Source organism: Balaenoptera physalus (assembly GCF_965194825.1).
Source record: "Balaenoptera physalus genome assembly, chromosome: 1".
Taxonomy (NCBI): Eukaryota; Metazoa; Chordata; class Mammalia; order Artiodactyla; family Balaenopteridae; genus Balaenoptera; species Balaenoptera physalus.
Window position 1 is genome coordinate 89254163 of NC_138882.1, and position 16384 is coordinate 89270546.

The 16384-nt window shown below is 45.8% G+C and overlaps 1 protein-coding gene across 1 annotated transcript; it reads right to left on the reverse strand.

Annotated features, from left to right (window-relative positions):
• On the reverse strand, positions 1-16021 carry GJA8 (gap junction protein alpha 8). Its single transcript, XM_082459382.1, has one exon. It carries the CDS (start codon positions 5024-5026, stop codon positions 3683-3685), a length of 1344 nt encoding a protein of 447 aa, XP_082315508.1. The 5' UTR covers positions 5027-16021; the 3' UTR covers positions 1-3682.
• Positions 16022-16384: the final 363 nt, after the last annotated feature.

A 16384-nucleotide genomic window follows, 5' to 3' on the forward strand; every position in this document is an offset into this window, starting at 1 on the left:
TTTCTTGCATATCAATTCACTTGATCTATCTTGTGGAGGAGGGGCAGAACTTATTACCCACAATTAACCTAAGGAAAATTGTCATATCGAGCAGGTAAATGACATCTTGGGGTTCCCAGAATCAGAGAGGTGCAGCCCACACTTCTGATTTGAACGTCAGTGTTCTTTGTGGGAAAATCTGATCCCCAGGTTGAACTGATCTTCAGGAGTATTTGTCCATTTCTGTGTTGCATGCTTCCTCTGGGTGCCAAGTAACAAAGTCATGATGAAAAGCAGACAGGCCTTTCTATGATGCCCCAAATATGAGGCCTAGGGATTACAGAGCCAAGCTTGAAACTTTCTAACTGAACTTGAGTAACTCTATCCCTCCTGGTCATAGATCTCCCCTGATGGAGGTGTTATAACTGCGATTAGGCAATTAGCCCTTTTATTCTGGAGAGAGCTGCGCTTTTGATGCCATGCTGTCCAGTGCTTTTTTTTATTGGTAGATCCACATACTGTAAAGGTTTAATCTAACAGGGGAAGGACCAGGATTAGGATTTAAAGCTTGGCCTTCATGCAGCCCAGGGGCGATTATCATCTTGAGTCAGTCATAATTATTTGCCTCAGAAGAGATACTGAGGGATCCAGCTGTACAGGGTAAGGTCCTCCACAGACACACCACTGCCTGTGAATGGAACCTGGCAGCAGTTGTGTGGCAGCTTAAGGTGAGGCATGAAGTGACATTTTCCATGGGTAGAAAGTAATTGCCTATCTGTCCCCAGCCATTTTTCAAGGTCAAATACGTTCCTACCAAACATATGGTGTCAAGATTCTGTTTTGAGCCTTCTCTGAGAGAACGGATCTCCTGAGTGTCTATTCCACATTGAAAAACTCTCACCAGATAACTGCAAGGTAGGTTGGGAGAGTCAGATAGAAGCTACCCACCTGCCCTTCTTCCCAGTCTCCCTGCTGCTGGAGGAATCTCTCAGACACCACTCAACAGGCTCTAGACTTGGCAGCTAACTTATTAATCCTTCTGATACCCCTGGAGGTACATTGGTGGTAAATGCCATCTCTAGTTTGTAGACAGAAAACTGAGGTACAGAGAGGTTAAGAGATGACAATAACACAGCTACCAAATGGCAGAAATAGAAAAAAAAATCCTGGTCCCTTGATGCCTGTGTCTGTTTCTTCCAAAATAAGTTTCCTTGTTTGTTGGGAAGACTGAGAGGGAAAATGGCAACTTCTCCTCTGGTGGGGTAGGTACAGACACTGAAGCAGGATGCAGCTTCCTTCAAGGAAATACACTCACACACTCAGGCCCCAGCAAGACAAGGAGACAAGCAGCCCTCACCTACACCTCTACAGCTGGTTCCAAAGAGCACCAGCAGTTTTCACTTGGAACAAGATGCAGTTTTTTTCTTTTCTCTTTTGGATTAAGTCCTAGTTGATATAGACACTTTATTCTGGTAATGATCAAGCTATTTTCAGGCTCTGAGTTTACATCTTCTTAAAATGGGTCTTCAGGAGCAAAACTGTAGGAGCAATAGTGCAGCCATTAGGGAGAGTGCAATGATGTCTCTGGTTCTCAGGCCTGGGATTTTGTTACTTCTGTCATCATGCTGAAGAAAGTCTGTCTGGAATAGTGTTGATTGCAAGGGGAAGAAAGATTCAAGTAGTAGCCAGAACGTCACCTGTCTACAAGACAAATACACCTCTTCTATTCAACTGTCCATTGCCTGATACATTCCTTCACTGAAAGTTTGTCACTTCGGATTAACCTAGGTAAAATACATTTAGGCTTTCTCTTTTAAAATGTAAATTTTCCCTGGATTAATTACAAAAAAAAAAATCATACCTTAGAATGAATTTAATTTTTAGACCATTTTGCTTTAGAATGGAGTATCAAGGAATGGGAATACTGTCACAGGGGAGGAATAGTTTTGGAGGAGGCTTTGCTCTAGAAGAGCGTATCTAGAATGAATATCTTAAAAGGAAGGTGGTAAACAGAGGGCAGCACAAGGGATTTGCATTCTTTGGGATGGTGCTGGTTGGGGGGAAGATAGGATGAAGGCAGTTTTTTCTGGGTACCCTGGTGGTCTCCGGTCCATAGCCCAATTGTGGTTTCTCTCCCTCCTGTCTTAGCCTTGGCACTGCAGCCCATGAAGCATAGCTTTGTTTTAGATGGACCAGCTTGGATATCAATTTCTCCCTCTGCTCTGGGAACTGATTGGCTCTAGGTAAAATTGCTCCCTGTGTGAAATATGTACTTATACCTGAGGATTTTCCCTGACTGGACTCTGTTTGAAGAGAGTTGGTTGTGGGGATAAAGGGTAGGAGACTTTCAAGATCCCTGTTGTTCCCTTGTTAAGCCTTTATGTCCCTTCCGGGGATGAAGTCTGGCCTGGGGCTAGACTTTGAGACCCTGGCTGTTTGTGTTCCCAGTTTGGAAGAGGCTCTCTCTAGTGCCACTCTGATGGTCCTTTTTGTACATGTCTTTTGCCTGAGCAAGGCCTGAGGGTTGATCTCCTCAAGACAGGCCAGTAGGCAGGTATCGTCTGGCTCAGAGCTGGGCTTGCTCCCAGCCCCTGATGAAAGGAGGTGTAGATTTCAGGCTGAGCACTGATGTTGGAAGAGGACAGGAAAGAAAAGGACCGCCTTTGCTTCAGGGAGGAAAACTGCGACCAGGGTTCAAAGCCTTTTCAGTTCAGGGAGAGGCTATGGGGTTTGTTCTCCTTTTCTGAGAGCGCCCAGTGCAGAATTCCCACCAATACAAGGGATGTAATTACATCAGAACCCAGGGGCTACAGTGACCCACAAGAAAGGCCAGTGAGAACTCTGGACATCTCCTAGACTGATGATTTAAACCAAACACTCCAAAATGGTGAAATGAGGTTTGTAAGCCACAGGAACAAGTTGAGACCCTGAATAATATGACCAATTCCATAGGAAAGCTGGGCTCATGAGTATAAGCTGAACTTGCAAATTGGTGCCCCACAGGTTAAATTTGGCTTGCACACATTTTCTTTGGCCCACATGGCATATTTAAAATTTAGCTGGCAACATTAAAAATGTGGGAAACTTCACTTAAACGTTTCGATTTCTGGCTTCTCTTGAAAAATCAGATGGCCAGGTAACACCGTCTGGTAATCGCTGCCTGGAAATGAGCAGCAGTTGCCCTCTGCTTTCCAAATTTCACAGCCCCGGCTCTCCCATGGCATTAGAACAGGCGCACTTCACCAATTTCAACCACCGGCCTGCATCCTGTAGGCGTTTAAGTTTGGGATCCCTGATATATGTCACACGGTGTCTGCTAGGGAAGTGCTGGGGTGATAAAGTTCAGCGGAGTTTGTGAGCTTGAGACGAGACTGGTGAAAAGCTATGAGACAAGCACAATTCTGATTGGAAGGATTTCTAAGGGGACATGGGGATGAAAGCAGAATTCCCTGTGGCGTAGCGGGGCAGGGCAGTCATGAGATTGGGAACTTTGATGGGACAATGGGTTTATCTGGATAGCCTTTATATACAGGAAAGGCAGTTTCCTAGTTGTCTGGCATGCACAGTTCTACCGCAGTGCCTGTCCAACCGGGGTGGGTGTGAGGGGAGGGACAGAAGACTCAAAGCATGTTGGCAACTTTAGGTTTCATCTTGCCATATGTTAGCTCGGGTGTTTTCTTTTCTTTCTTCCTTTGGCGCCGCTTCATACCGTTAGATCATCTGACCTGGCGCGGCTGCTGGCTTTGCTCAGCCTGCTCAGGGGTCTGGGGTCATCCCCGGGCAGCTCCGGACACAGTGAAGGCGCCTTCTCAGGCGGCAGCCCCTGCTGTGATACCGTCTCAGGCGTCAGCTCTTCTTTCTCAACCTCCTTCTCCACTTCGGGGGTCTCCATTTTCTCCCCCTCCAGCACGGCCAGGGTCTCCTGGCCTTCCGTGCTCACTCTCTCTGCCTCCTGACTCTTCTCTCCCGCCTCCGGTTCTGCTCGCACCTCTGGTTCTTCTCCCGCCTCCGCAGGCTGCCCCTCCTCCTCCCCCTCCTGGGCTCCCACCTGAGCGTAGGAAGGCAGTGTCTCTTGGTAGGCCCTGGACAAGTCCCCTAGGGGCCCGGTGCCCATCTTCTCCTCGAACTGAGTGAAAGGCTTGGCAGAAAGTGGGCTGGCCTCCACCATCCCAACCTCAGTAAAAGGGAAATAATGGGACACGATTTTCTCTTCTTCGAGGAGCTGGTAGCCCTTGGCCTTCTGGATGGAGGAGACAGCAATGGAGTGGAGGGACTTCTCAGGAATCTCCCCTAGTGGCTGCTCCACTGGCTTCTTGAAGGTAGATCGGATTTTCTTCAGGGCCAGGTAACTCACCTCCATAATATTGAGGAAGAGGGACACAGAGGCCATGGACAGCATGAACAGGATGAAGATGGTTTTCTCGGTGGGCCGTGACACGAAGCAGTCCACCACGTTGGGGCAGGGCCACCGGCTGCAGCGATAGAGAGGCAGGATCCGGAAACCGTACAGGAAGTAGTGGCCCACGATGAAGCCCACTTCAAAGAGGGTCTTGAAGATGATGTGGCAGACGTAGGTCCTCAGCACGGTCCCCTCCAGCCGGAACTTCTTGGTGCCTTTGCTGCTGCCGCTGCCCTTCTTGATGCTGCCCTGGTCCGCTGGGAGGGGCGCCCTCTCGCCGCCACCGTTGCCAGGCGACTGCTGGCCCAGCTCCTCGGCCGCGCGCTCCTTGCGCTTCTCCTCCATGCGGATGTGGTGCACCGCGTGCCCCACGTACACCAGCGACGGCGTGGAGACGAAGATGATCTGCAGGACCCAGAGGCGGATGTGGGAGATGGGGAAGGCCTCGTCGTAGCAGACATTCTCGCAGCCTGGCTGCTGGGTGTTGCACACGAAGTCGGACTGCTCGTCCCCCCACACGAGCTCCGCGGCCGTGCCAAGGATGAGGATCCGGAAGATGAAAAGCACTGTGAGCCACACGCGGCCGATGACCGTGGAGTGCTCATTCACCTCCTCCAGGATGTTCCCCAGGAAACTCCAGTCGCCCATGTCTCACCCGCCTGCAGGAAGGAGAGGGCAAAGCTGAGCCGCTACAATGCAATCTCGAATCAGCCTCTCTTTGCAAACTCTCAGGGTACCTCTCCTTCCTGAGTGACTGGCACGTTCAACGCGTAAACAGCATGTACTGAGTGCTTCCTCTGTGCAGACTAGTATTAGGCAACGAAAGAAGCGTAAAAGAATCTGCTTCCACTGGTTTCCTCATCTGTAAAATGGGTTCACTTCACAAGCTGCCTGAAAGGATAAATGAGGCAGTATCTGCATAAGCCTTGAACTCCACCCCAAAATAAGGATTCATTGTTGATCATAAATAGAAACCCATGGTTACATGGATTTAAATCAGAACCGCAAGCTGAATTGAGGTTCATGAGGCATAATGCTGAAGAAATATTCTAATCCATTTGTGTCTGGGCTCCCAACAAAATTTTGCTATGTATGAAATTGCCCGTCGTCACCTTACTTTTGACTGTGTTAGGGTATGTAATGATTGAATGTTGGAAGTGGAAGGAAACATTTTTTTTGAATATCTGCTTTATGACAGACCTTTGACGTTACATTTTTTCATTCAGTTTGATCCTGCTAGACCGTAATCTTCATGAGGGTATGGACCACACCTGTTTTATTTACTGCTATATACTCAATGCCTGTCACAGAGCCCAGAACATAACGAGAGCTTGATAAGTGTTTAACTAATTTGATTCCACCACATGAGAAAACTGAGGCTCAGAGAGGTTAAATAATTTTTCTAAGATCAGACAGCTAAATAGTAGTGGTTCTGTCTGTCTGATCCCAAAGGCTGGGTTCTTTCTGTTGCCCCATTAAGATACATTGCCTGTGATTGTAGCTATACAATTTTGTGACTCCTGTACTCTTTTTTTTTTTTTTTTTTTTAAAGGACAACGTATTAGTTTTTTTCTGCTATGGTAAGATTACCATAAACCCAGTGGCTTAAAACAATACAAAATGATTTTCTTACAGTTCTGTGGGTTACGTGAGCAACATGTACCTTACTGAGCTAAAATCAAGGTCTCAACAGGACCGTGTTCCTTGTTGGGGGCTCCAGAGGAGTTTCAGTTTCTTTGTCTTTTTCACCTTCTCGTGGCTGCCCACGTTCCTTGGCTTGTGGCCCTCTTTCTCCAGTGTCAAAATCAGCAATGTTGCAACTCTCCCACCTTTCTTTCTTTGTGACTCCTGTACTCTTAATTTACGTTCTCTCTTCTCTAGGTTGAAATCTGGAAACCTTTCTTAATAGCTTTACAACTTGAGAGCAGTATATATATATTATTATTATTATTACTCTTTTAAACCCAAAGAATGGGAAGAGTGCTTTGGGAAGAAATCATGTTACAGGGTGAGGAAAGTCCACTAAGACAGTTTTAGTGTCCCACAGAATGAAAAGGGTTTAGGGTCTATAACTGTGGCTATTTTAATAGAGCTAAAATTTGGTCTGTAGGAAAAAAAAATACCATTAAACATGCTAGTATATAATGCCCCTAGCAACAGCAATGACTAATGAACATGGGATTGAACTGACAGGGGTGATGTGTGCAAACTGGGTCATTTGTCCAGTGCAAACCTGTGGGGCAAGCTGGTAATCTCCGAAAGACTCTGATCAACACCTCCACCTCAGCTGATGTTCCCCATGTTGAACTTCTCTAGCACTGTGACGTTTACTCATCACTGCCCTCAGACCAGGGCATGAGCCCATGCTAGAGATGCTGGTCCAGGCTTCTCCAGCTGTGCCCCACCTTATAGGATCAGAAGTCCATGGGGCCAGAGGAATACACCCACCACATTTAATGACAGGGATATTTGCTAAACACTGGAATGAGTGATGAAAAGTGGTATCTTAAATTAGGTGGGATTTTCATCTTTAGGAGAGGATAAGCTTCCTTCCAACCTGTGCTTTGGAGCCCGGCCAGACAGAACTTGGTGGCAGATACTGATTGCAGGTGTGAACAATGCCCAAGCTATGCTCTCAGCTGTTTCTTGGTGAAGAGCAGAGAGTGTTGATCCGCTTGGACCAGAAACTTCTAGTTAGGCAAGGCATCCTCCAGCAGCTTCTCTCCTCCTGGAAAGGTGAGAGCAGCTGTGGCATCCCCAGTCATGACTCTGACATTGGGGAGAGTTCCATTTAGGAATGGGGAATTGAGAGTGGGAGAGGGTCCTCTACTCAAAACCAGACTTTCAGAGTCCCAGTCACATGTATGTAGTTATACTTCTACCTTTAACACTCCTCAAACTGCAGCTAAATCTAGTATTTGTCCTATTAAAGAGTGGCAGCCATTCCCATTGCCTTCTGGAAAAAAGTGGAAAACACCACAATCAGGTAAACAGCCCAAGCATAAATCCTACTGGTGGAAGAACCAGGAAAATCCAAGGTTTTTTTAACCAAAAAGTTCAATCTAAAATTCATGTCAAAACAATAATTTGTGTAATTTACTCCTATGAGATCAAGTCTGGCTTTAACGAACTCTAAATCTAGTGGTGTTGATGCCTTATCCGCAGTGATATATCAACTCAGTTTACAATCTTACTTGTACCATATTAGTCCCTTTGGGATTTTGTGTGTATTTCACTCATGTACCCACATGAATGTGTGTGGCGAGTACAAGCTCTCAGGACTGTATGTCTACCAGTCTTGTTTCCCCTTTTTAGGATCAAAAGCTCTTGGAGGACAGGGACCATTTTGTCTTTATCCTCCGTGAACCATCATGACACAGAACAAAGACCTTACAGACTGGGAGCTCCATAGATTCCAGTGGATAGGAATAATGGTAATCATTTGAAACCTGAAATTCTCAATCCCTGAGTGCATGTAATACCAGTATTATGTATAGCCTAGGGAACTCCAGTCCTCTTCGCTGCGGCTAGCAGTGGGAGACTGACAACTTGCAAAGAAATGGTAAATTCCCAAAAAGAATAGTAAATTGATCCAAAACTAGCTATTTTGAGGTAGCGTTTTATATAAAATTAAAGCTATAAACCAGGGCCAATAATTCTTGACACATGAGTGTCATGACACATGTTCATGACACATGAAGACCCTCTTGACCAACCCATTCATAATTTCCAAACTAAAACCAGACAGAGCTGTGTCCTTCCATACCCACCCTGCAATGCTAGGATTGTTTGAGTGGTTTTCTTTCTTACTTTTTTTTTTAATGTCTAGTTACAAAATTTCTTATAATATAATGGAAGAAGAGAAACTATAACTCAGGACAAAATCTTTCCAATTTCATGCTATTGAAGCAGGCCAACTATGTTGTTAAGGAGAAAAGCTTTAGAGGTGCTAAGGAAAAGTGTCTTGGGTTCTCCACTTCTAAAAATGAAAATTATAATTAAAGGAAGTCAGATCAGAGTAAATCTGGGCAAACTGTTCCACTAGAGTGGGGCAAAATCTAAACCAAAGGATTTCTCTTCATCAAAGAGACAATTCTCTGTTTTAATTTGCTTGTGAAAATCTATTACAGGTGGAAAATAAGCTGCCAGAGTCCAAGCCTCCACCCCCAGGGTATCCACCAGAACACACCCCACTAGAGGATTATGGTTTTAAGTAATGATTGAAATAACACCTTATGTTTGGGTAGCCCTTATCTATTTATAAATGATACATTTTAGCAAATCTTGTTTCAGTCCTCATAACAACCTGTGAACTATGCCAGTGGCCCTCAGACTTGGATTTCAGAGACTAGTACAATAACAACAACAAAATAGGGTAACCAACATAGAGCTACTGACTCCTTATTTTGCCAAACAAGGACCTAAAACTTATTTAATTGCTAACTATGACTGCAGTCTTTTCACCATCATTTCATAAAAGGGGAATTTTAATACCATAAACCTAGGCAGGACATAATTTCAGAATAAAAGACAGGCCTTTAAATCAAACACATTTAACTTGGTGAAAAATTTACTACATTGTTTACTACGTTATTGTCACATTTTTGTCACAGGCTGCTGACAAATTCATCTCGGACCAGAACTGACGGGTCTACAGATGGATGTTTGAGAACCAGGGAACTAGGCGTTATCAGCCCCCGTTACCAGGATGGGAGACGGAGTGAGAGGTTAAGTAAGTCTCCCAAGAGGGGAGGTCAGCCAGTCAGGGCAGAGCCGGGATGTGAGCCCTGGTCTTCAGCTTCAAGCCCAGGGTGATTTCCAGGATAGCATTGCCTTCTCCTGCCTTTTAAGAGGCAGAACTACACATACACATTCGTGTTAACAAGTTCCACAAAAAGGATTAGAGGCCGCTTACCACCCTGGTGGGTAAGGGAGTGTGACTACGCCTCCGTGTTTCTAGAGCAGCCCCTTTAACCTCCAGCTCTTGTAGGGACCACGGAACCTGCTCCCAGGAAGAGTTTAATGGTCCTTAGCAAACCCATCCCTGTGTTCTAGTAAATGCTCCAACATCAAGAATGCTGAGCATGAAGCCTGTCCTACACCCACAGCACTCAACAATGATTACTATCACTCCTGTTGCAGAGTTTAGGTGAAAAATTACAGAAATCTTTCATAAACCTCGAATACTTGGTTGAGGTCCCTCAGGATAACTGGGGGCAGGTTAATTCATTCTGAAAAATGAAAGGCCTTAAAAAGTCAAGTTGTAGTAATAATTTGGACATCTCTGCCACCACCCCACCCTTGTGCCCCCAAGTCCTACATTTCTTTCCCTTCCAAACCTCTGCCAACTCTTAGGGCAATTCCAAGAAGGTTTTCGGAATTGGACTCTAAGTCCAGACATCCCAGTCCAAGACCAAACTTTAGTGGCAACCTTTTTCCTTGTGGAGAATTCCAGATATAGCCCTTAGGTTAGGCTGGGAAAGGAGGGGGGCGTGGGAAGCCTGCAAACTAATATCACCCATGGAAAACTTGCCAATAGGAGTAGGGTCCCCCGGAGAAATATGTACTCTCTTCTTCTCTTGGCGCTCAGCAGTAAAATGGCGAGCTTGGCCTCAAAATTTCCTTTGGTGCCTAAAAGCCCACCTCCCGCTTCTCTACCCCGCCCCTACTGTGCTGCACGACTGAGCAGATATGACTGGATTGGCCCTGATGGGTAGGTTTTACTGTCCAGCAATATTTTAAGCTCCCAGCCAGACAGCTTTTATGAAGGGAGGGATGTTGGAAAACAATAGGAGAGAGAGAATGGGAGAGCTGCGTTAGGCACTGATGGGAGGAGGGGTGGGGAAAAGCTGATGTGGGAAAGCTTAGCTGGGGCTTCTGCAGTCTCCAAAAGTTTCTTTTAGCAGCAGACTGGCCTTCTACAACAGGAAATCTTTGGCTTCTCTCCAGAGGGCATGAGCCCTGGGGATGGTTTCCTAGCGCCTTTTTGTCAGCTTAGAGAATCTTAGGGATGTAAGGACAGTCAGAGGTCACCGAGTCAGACTGGGCCAAAGTCACCCCAGCAAGAGGTCAGCTGGTCCCTTTAAAGGATGATATTTCATCTTCCATTGGTGGTTTGTTCTTGAGTCTCATAGCTTTCAGCAGGGCAGTCTCCCTCTTTGAAAAGGAGTCTTAATACTCCAAAGAATTCTGGCACCATTTGTCAAGGCAATGACATTTCCCACTTTGTTTCACCCATAATTACAAATACTTTTGAGAAGCCGAAGAATCAAGGGGATTATGCAACGTCAGTGACAGCTTTAGACTTTAGTGCCTCCATCTGTGGAATAGGGGTATGATGATTTTGCTTACCAAGAGGCTCTTGGATGAAATACCAATGAGGAATGATGCTTGGGAAGCTAGTGTGGAGGGCATGAATGCATGTCCTCTGCCTCTCTGAGCCTGCTCCCTTTCCACTGTCTGGGACTGTCTATTGCACTGGTATAGAAAATGGTTGTTTTGACCACATTTTCCAAAACAAAAATTGGGGCATTTTATTCTACAAGCTTATTTGTGGAAACAATGGAGCAAAAATGGTTGACACTGGGATTGTTTTAGGAAATCTGCAACGTATGATACTAAATCGAAGGCAACTTTGAGAATAAGCCAGGGGAAAAGGGTGCTTGCTTTAGCCACACCTCTTATTACCTGTCCTTTCTGGTGTCGTGGGCATATTGCATTTTGATGGGGGCAGTTTGAAGGAGGATGGTACCAATGTTGTGTGTCTTAACTTCCATTTTTATTAAAACATTCATTAGCCCACAGCCTTATTTACTTTAGAATTCTGATTTCTTTCCAACTTCTAGGTTTGAGGGCCTGCACTGATTGAGACAATGCCTTCTAGGGAATCCCTCAGTTAAAAATAGACGGTCGGGCTTCCCTGGTGGCGCAGTGGTTGAGAATCTGCCTGCCAATGCAGGGGACACGGGTTCGAGCCCTAGTCTGGGAAGATCCCACATGCCGCGGAGCGACTAGGCCCGTGAGCCACAATTGCTGAGCCTGCGCATCTGGAGCCTGTGCTCCGCAACAAGAGAGGCCGCGATAATGAGAGGCCCGCACACCGAGATGAAGAGTGGCCCCCACTCGCCACAACTAGAGAAAGCACTCACACAGAAACGAAGACCCAACACTGCCATAAATAAATAAATAAATAATTAATTAAAAAAAAAAAACAACAAAAAACAGACGGTCAAGATTGTTCCCAATATCAATAAGGCCAGAAGTCAGAGATGAGAGGAAACCCAATCATTCTTTCTTTTGAGAACATTCAGTAAATATTGATTCCTGAAGCTTGTGCTTTCCCTGAGACATTCCACAACCTTCCAAATGAACTTTACTCATCCGGGGCATCCCAGACCAATTTGGCTACTGTGGTGGGGTGGCTCCAGCTCCTGACATCTTTGTGTGAGAGATGATAGTAGAGCACGTACTTGCATCTGGAAAAACAGGGAACGTCCTCATGGCTCTGAACCAATTAGTTTCTCAGGTTTGGATGAATCCAGCTTTCTAATTGAGCACTTCCTTTGCTTTTTTATTCTGTTGACACTGAAGACTTTCTACTAATAGTGCCCAATTGATTGAATTATTTTTGTTGTCAGCTGCAAAGTCGTTGGAAATGTAAACACTTAATTCCACACCTCTTGAGGAATGTTTTGAAAGAGATGGGGAGAGAGACTCATCTTAGCTGTTGCTGAGAGATGGGTTGTCTCTTCCTACCAGGAATCAGAGTCAGCTTCTCAGGTCTTTCAGTGGGATGTCTTCTCATGATGGCCCTATTATTTTATTGGATGTAAATAAATCGTTAAAACATGAGACATAATCACATTCAGATGCAAATTCTAATTTTATATTCGGTAATCACTTAGAATAGATTATTAACATTTTGGATAATTTAATGGTGGCATTCTTTTACCAGGGTGCATTTTGGAAATAGCGAAGCAGTTACGTGTTTGCAAAGATTATGGTATTTGTAGTCACGAGACCCGACTCTGGGTGTGGCTCTTTTGCTTCCTATTTGTGGGCAATTTGCTCAGCTTCTCTGAGTCTCGGTTTTCTCATCTGTGCAATAGAGATGCGAATAACTGCCTTTCTGTTTTGTAAAAAAGACTTTTTATGATGATGGTGGCTACCGACATAACCCACGCAATGCTGTGAATCCTTGTTCACTTGTTGGTTATGTTTGCTGTGATCTTCTCTTGCTCTGAGTACGGCTGTGTCCTGTACCCCAGCGTCATGGGTTGGTCTGTTTCTAAGTGAACCCTGACCACAGGGAGTGTCAGAACTGGGAAAGACCAGAAGAGATCACTGGCTCCAACCCCTTCATTTTACAGATGAGGAAAACCAGGCTCAGGGTGGAAATGATGCTCTGATGTTGTGGTATGTCTCCGAGGCCCCAGGCACTTTCCGGTGCCTCCATGTCGGGGGCGTAGACTTATATAAGCAGCAGGGTTCTTTAGGGAGAACCAGGTGAGCCCTGGCACGAGTAGAAGGGCAGGCAGATACATGGGGCCTGAGGGGACTGTCCTCAGTCAATCCCAGTGGCTGGAATTAGGGGACTCAGAATCTCTCTCTTCTAGCTGCTGAGGTGTGGAAGGGGAATGGGGCTCTGAAAAACCCAGGACCAGGGGCTGTGGGTGAATCGGGTCCCTTCCCTGAGTGTCTCAGACCTGGCTCTGACTTAGTGAGCAATGTTCGGAGACTCACTCAACAAGTATTTTTTAAACTCCCACCTTTCGAGGTGTTTGGGACACATCGGTGAATAAAACAAAGATCCCTGCCACAGCAGATCTTATATTTTATGGGTGAGGCAGATAATATTCATTAAATACAATAACCCAGTGAAATATAGTAGGTGAGAAGGTGATAAGTGCTACCAAGTATGAAAAAATATGACAGGACGTGTGGGGGGATTGGGAGAGCCAGTGGAGGGGAGGTGGTGCTGACACAGATCTCGCTGAGAAGGCAAGGTTTGAGCAGACGTTGAAGAAGGTGAGGGATGGAGGCATGAGGGTGTTTGGGGAAGGTTCTCAGCGGCAGCAATAGGCCCGAGGGGCTGCAACAGAGTGGGCGAGGACAGAAATGCCTGGGAAATGGAACTTTTGTCTCTTGTCTGTCCATGTGTGGTTTGTTCACCCACATGTCTTTAAGACTCCAGCACCACCGAGAAACGAGATGCCACCCAGCGTCCAACGTGCCACTTTGCCCTTCCTTTCCACTACATACTTGAAAAACATTTTTTTTAATTTCAATTTTTTTTAATTGACGTATAGCTGGTTTACAATGTTGTGTTAGTTTCAGGTGTACAGCAAAGTGATTCAGTTATACATATACATATAACCACTACACCCTTTTTGCTCAGCTGTCACGGTACCTGGCACTGTGCTGGGAACACAAAGATGGATAAGGCACGGGCCCTGACAGGATGCTTACCACACATATGTCTGCTCAAGGAGAGGGGGACCGTGGGGATCTGGTCTCCCAGCCCCCAAACCCCAGACCTGGCCTTAGGGTGAGGCCTCCCTCTTGTAGGAAACTGAACAGCGATGCTGTGATGCCAGGCTTTGGAATGAGACCGTCTCAGCGTCGCCACTAGCCCGCTGCCTGATCTTGCATCAGTGACTTTCCATGTCTCCGCCTCAGTTTTTTCTTGTGAAAAATGGGAACCAGTGTCCACCGCAAAGAGTTGTAGTGATTAAATAAAGCAACGCGTGTAAAACTGAGTTCAGTATTTGGCATTTGGGAAGCACTTGATAAATAGTAACTGCCATTCCCACTATTAGGAAGAAGGTTCGGATCAAGGGTTCCTTGCTTCACCAGCACAGGGATCGATACTTTCTTTTTCTTGTTTGCGCCGCCTGGGAAGGTGAGCCATGGCCCTCTCTGTCCATCCTCCCTGGCCAGCTTGGTTGCGAGACAGATTCTTCTTCATCACAGCCATTTGGCGGAGGTTCAAGGGCTCCCGTGCCCTGAGGGGCAAGGGGTGGGGTGGAGGGCGGATCGTGGGGCACTTTCACTGGGGAGAGGATTTCCCGCACAGACGAGTTGTCAGGACAAGGCTGGGCTCTCTATTGAATAGAGCAGCTCATGCATGAGAGCAGATTGTGCCGGTTCTATAGAGCACGACCCCTCGGCCCGGGCTTCTCCTGCTAACAAAGTTATCTTTCTCAATCTGCTTAGGCAGAAGGGGGACACACTTCCCGTCCTTGTGCTGAGCACACGGAACAGGCAGGACCCAGGCCAGGGCTGGGACTGGCTCTGGCTCTCAGCATGCCCCCTCGACTCCCCCCCTCTCCCTGCTCAAAGTCTTGGGTTCTCCTCAGCTGCCCCATCACCTTGGCGAGAGGAGCACAGGCCGCAGAAGTTGGCCATCGGCTGGCTAGGGGCGAGACAAGGGAGTGTCCTGGCATTCTAGGTGCCTGTGGAAGGGTGCAGAGACAGCATCCAAGAAGAGGGGTAGGGGAAGAGGTTGCTGCAGCCTAAAATTCACTGGGGCGGGAGCAGTTACTGATGCTCCAGGTCGGTGGGTTCTCCAAACCAGCAGCATTAGTATCGCCTGCCAACTTGTTAGGAAAGCAAACTCTCAAGCCCTACCCTGGACCTACTGAATCAGAAACTCTGGGGTTGGAGACCAACAGTTTTAACAAGTCCCGCAGGTGATTCTGATACTGCTCGAGGTAGCCCCAGCTACTAGAATTGATCATCCTGGCCCTGGTGCCCAGAACTTTTGTATGAAAAAGCCCTCTCCCACACCCACCGCAGCTCCTGACACGCTGCTGCCAAGACAAGGTCCTAGAAATATTTCTTTGGGTCTATCCAGAAAGCAAACAACTCTTGTTGAGTTCCCTGCTGTCTCTCAGCTGCCCTGTTAGTCCATCCGACATCTGTAATATCATAAATCAGAAGGGGAGAAAAAAAAGGTTGTACTTTTATCTCCATTTTGTCAAGCTCCAGTGAGGCTAAGTAATTTGCTCACGGTCACAGAAAGAAAGGGGCAGGGTCGGGACTGGAACCAGATCTGCTTGACTCCAAAGCCTGTGTTTGCTCTGGTTGCTCATCTTGTCTCCTTTAATTAGGAGATTCAATTCTACAGCGCTGACCCTTCAGAGCCTTTGGGATCTCCGGTCTTTGCGCTAACCAGTTAACATCTGGGTATTTAAAAATGTCTTTTTGTTTGTTTGTTCTGAGAAACCAGCATAATTGCAAATATTTTCTAAATAGATGAATTCACTAGGCACATATCCATATTAAAAAAAATTGCAAATGTATGGCATGTGTACTTGCACATCAGAAAAAAAAAATCAAACAATATAGGAGCCTATAGGATAAAAAGTAAAGATCTCTTTTTACCCCCTTCTTCCTATCCCAAGATCACTGTAACCATGCTTAACAGTTTGGTGTGTGTTCTTCCAGACCCTTTTTGCTTTTTTCACTTGATATATCTTGATATCTTTGAAGTACACATAGAGATCAAAGGAATCCTTTTAATGTCTGCAAGAGTATTCCATAATAAGGACATCCTATGAATTTGTTCAGTCTGTTCTCTATTGAAGGACATTTAGGCTGCTTCTCTTTTTTTTTTTGGTTATTACAAATTTTAAAAATAAACATCCATATGTACATATTTTTGAGCACGTGTAGGAATATTTTTGAAGGATGTCTTCCTAGAGATAGCACTGATTGTTCAAAAGATAGGTAAAAATTGAAAAGTTGGTGGGTACTCCCAATTACTCTCAAAACAGACTGCACCAGACTATGCTCTCAGTATAGCTTGTGATAGGGCACTTCATGATGTATTCTTACCATCACTCGCTATTGTCTATCTTTACATTTATTTGGCAATCGGTTGGGCAGAAAATATTTTTTATTTTAATTTGCATTTTTCTGATTACTGGACAGATGGAGTGACTCATTACATGTTTACTAGCCATTTGCATTTCTTTTCCTCTGAATTGCCTACTCATATCCTTT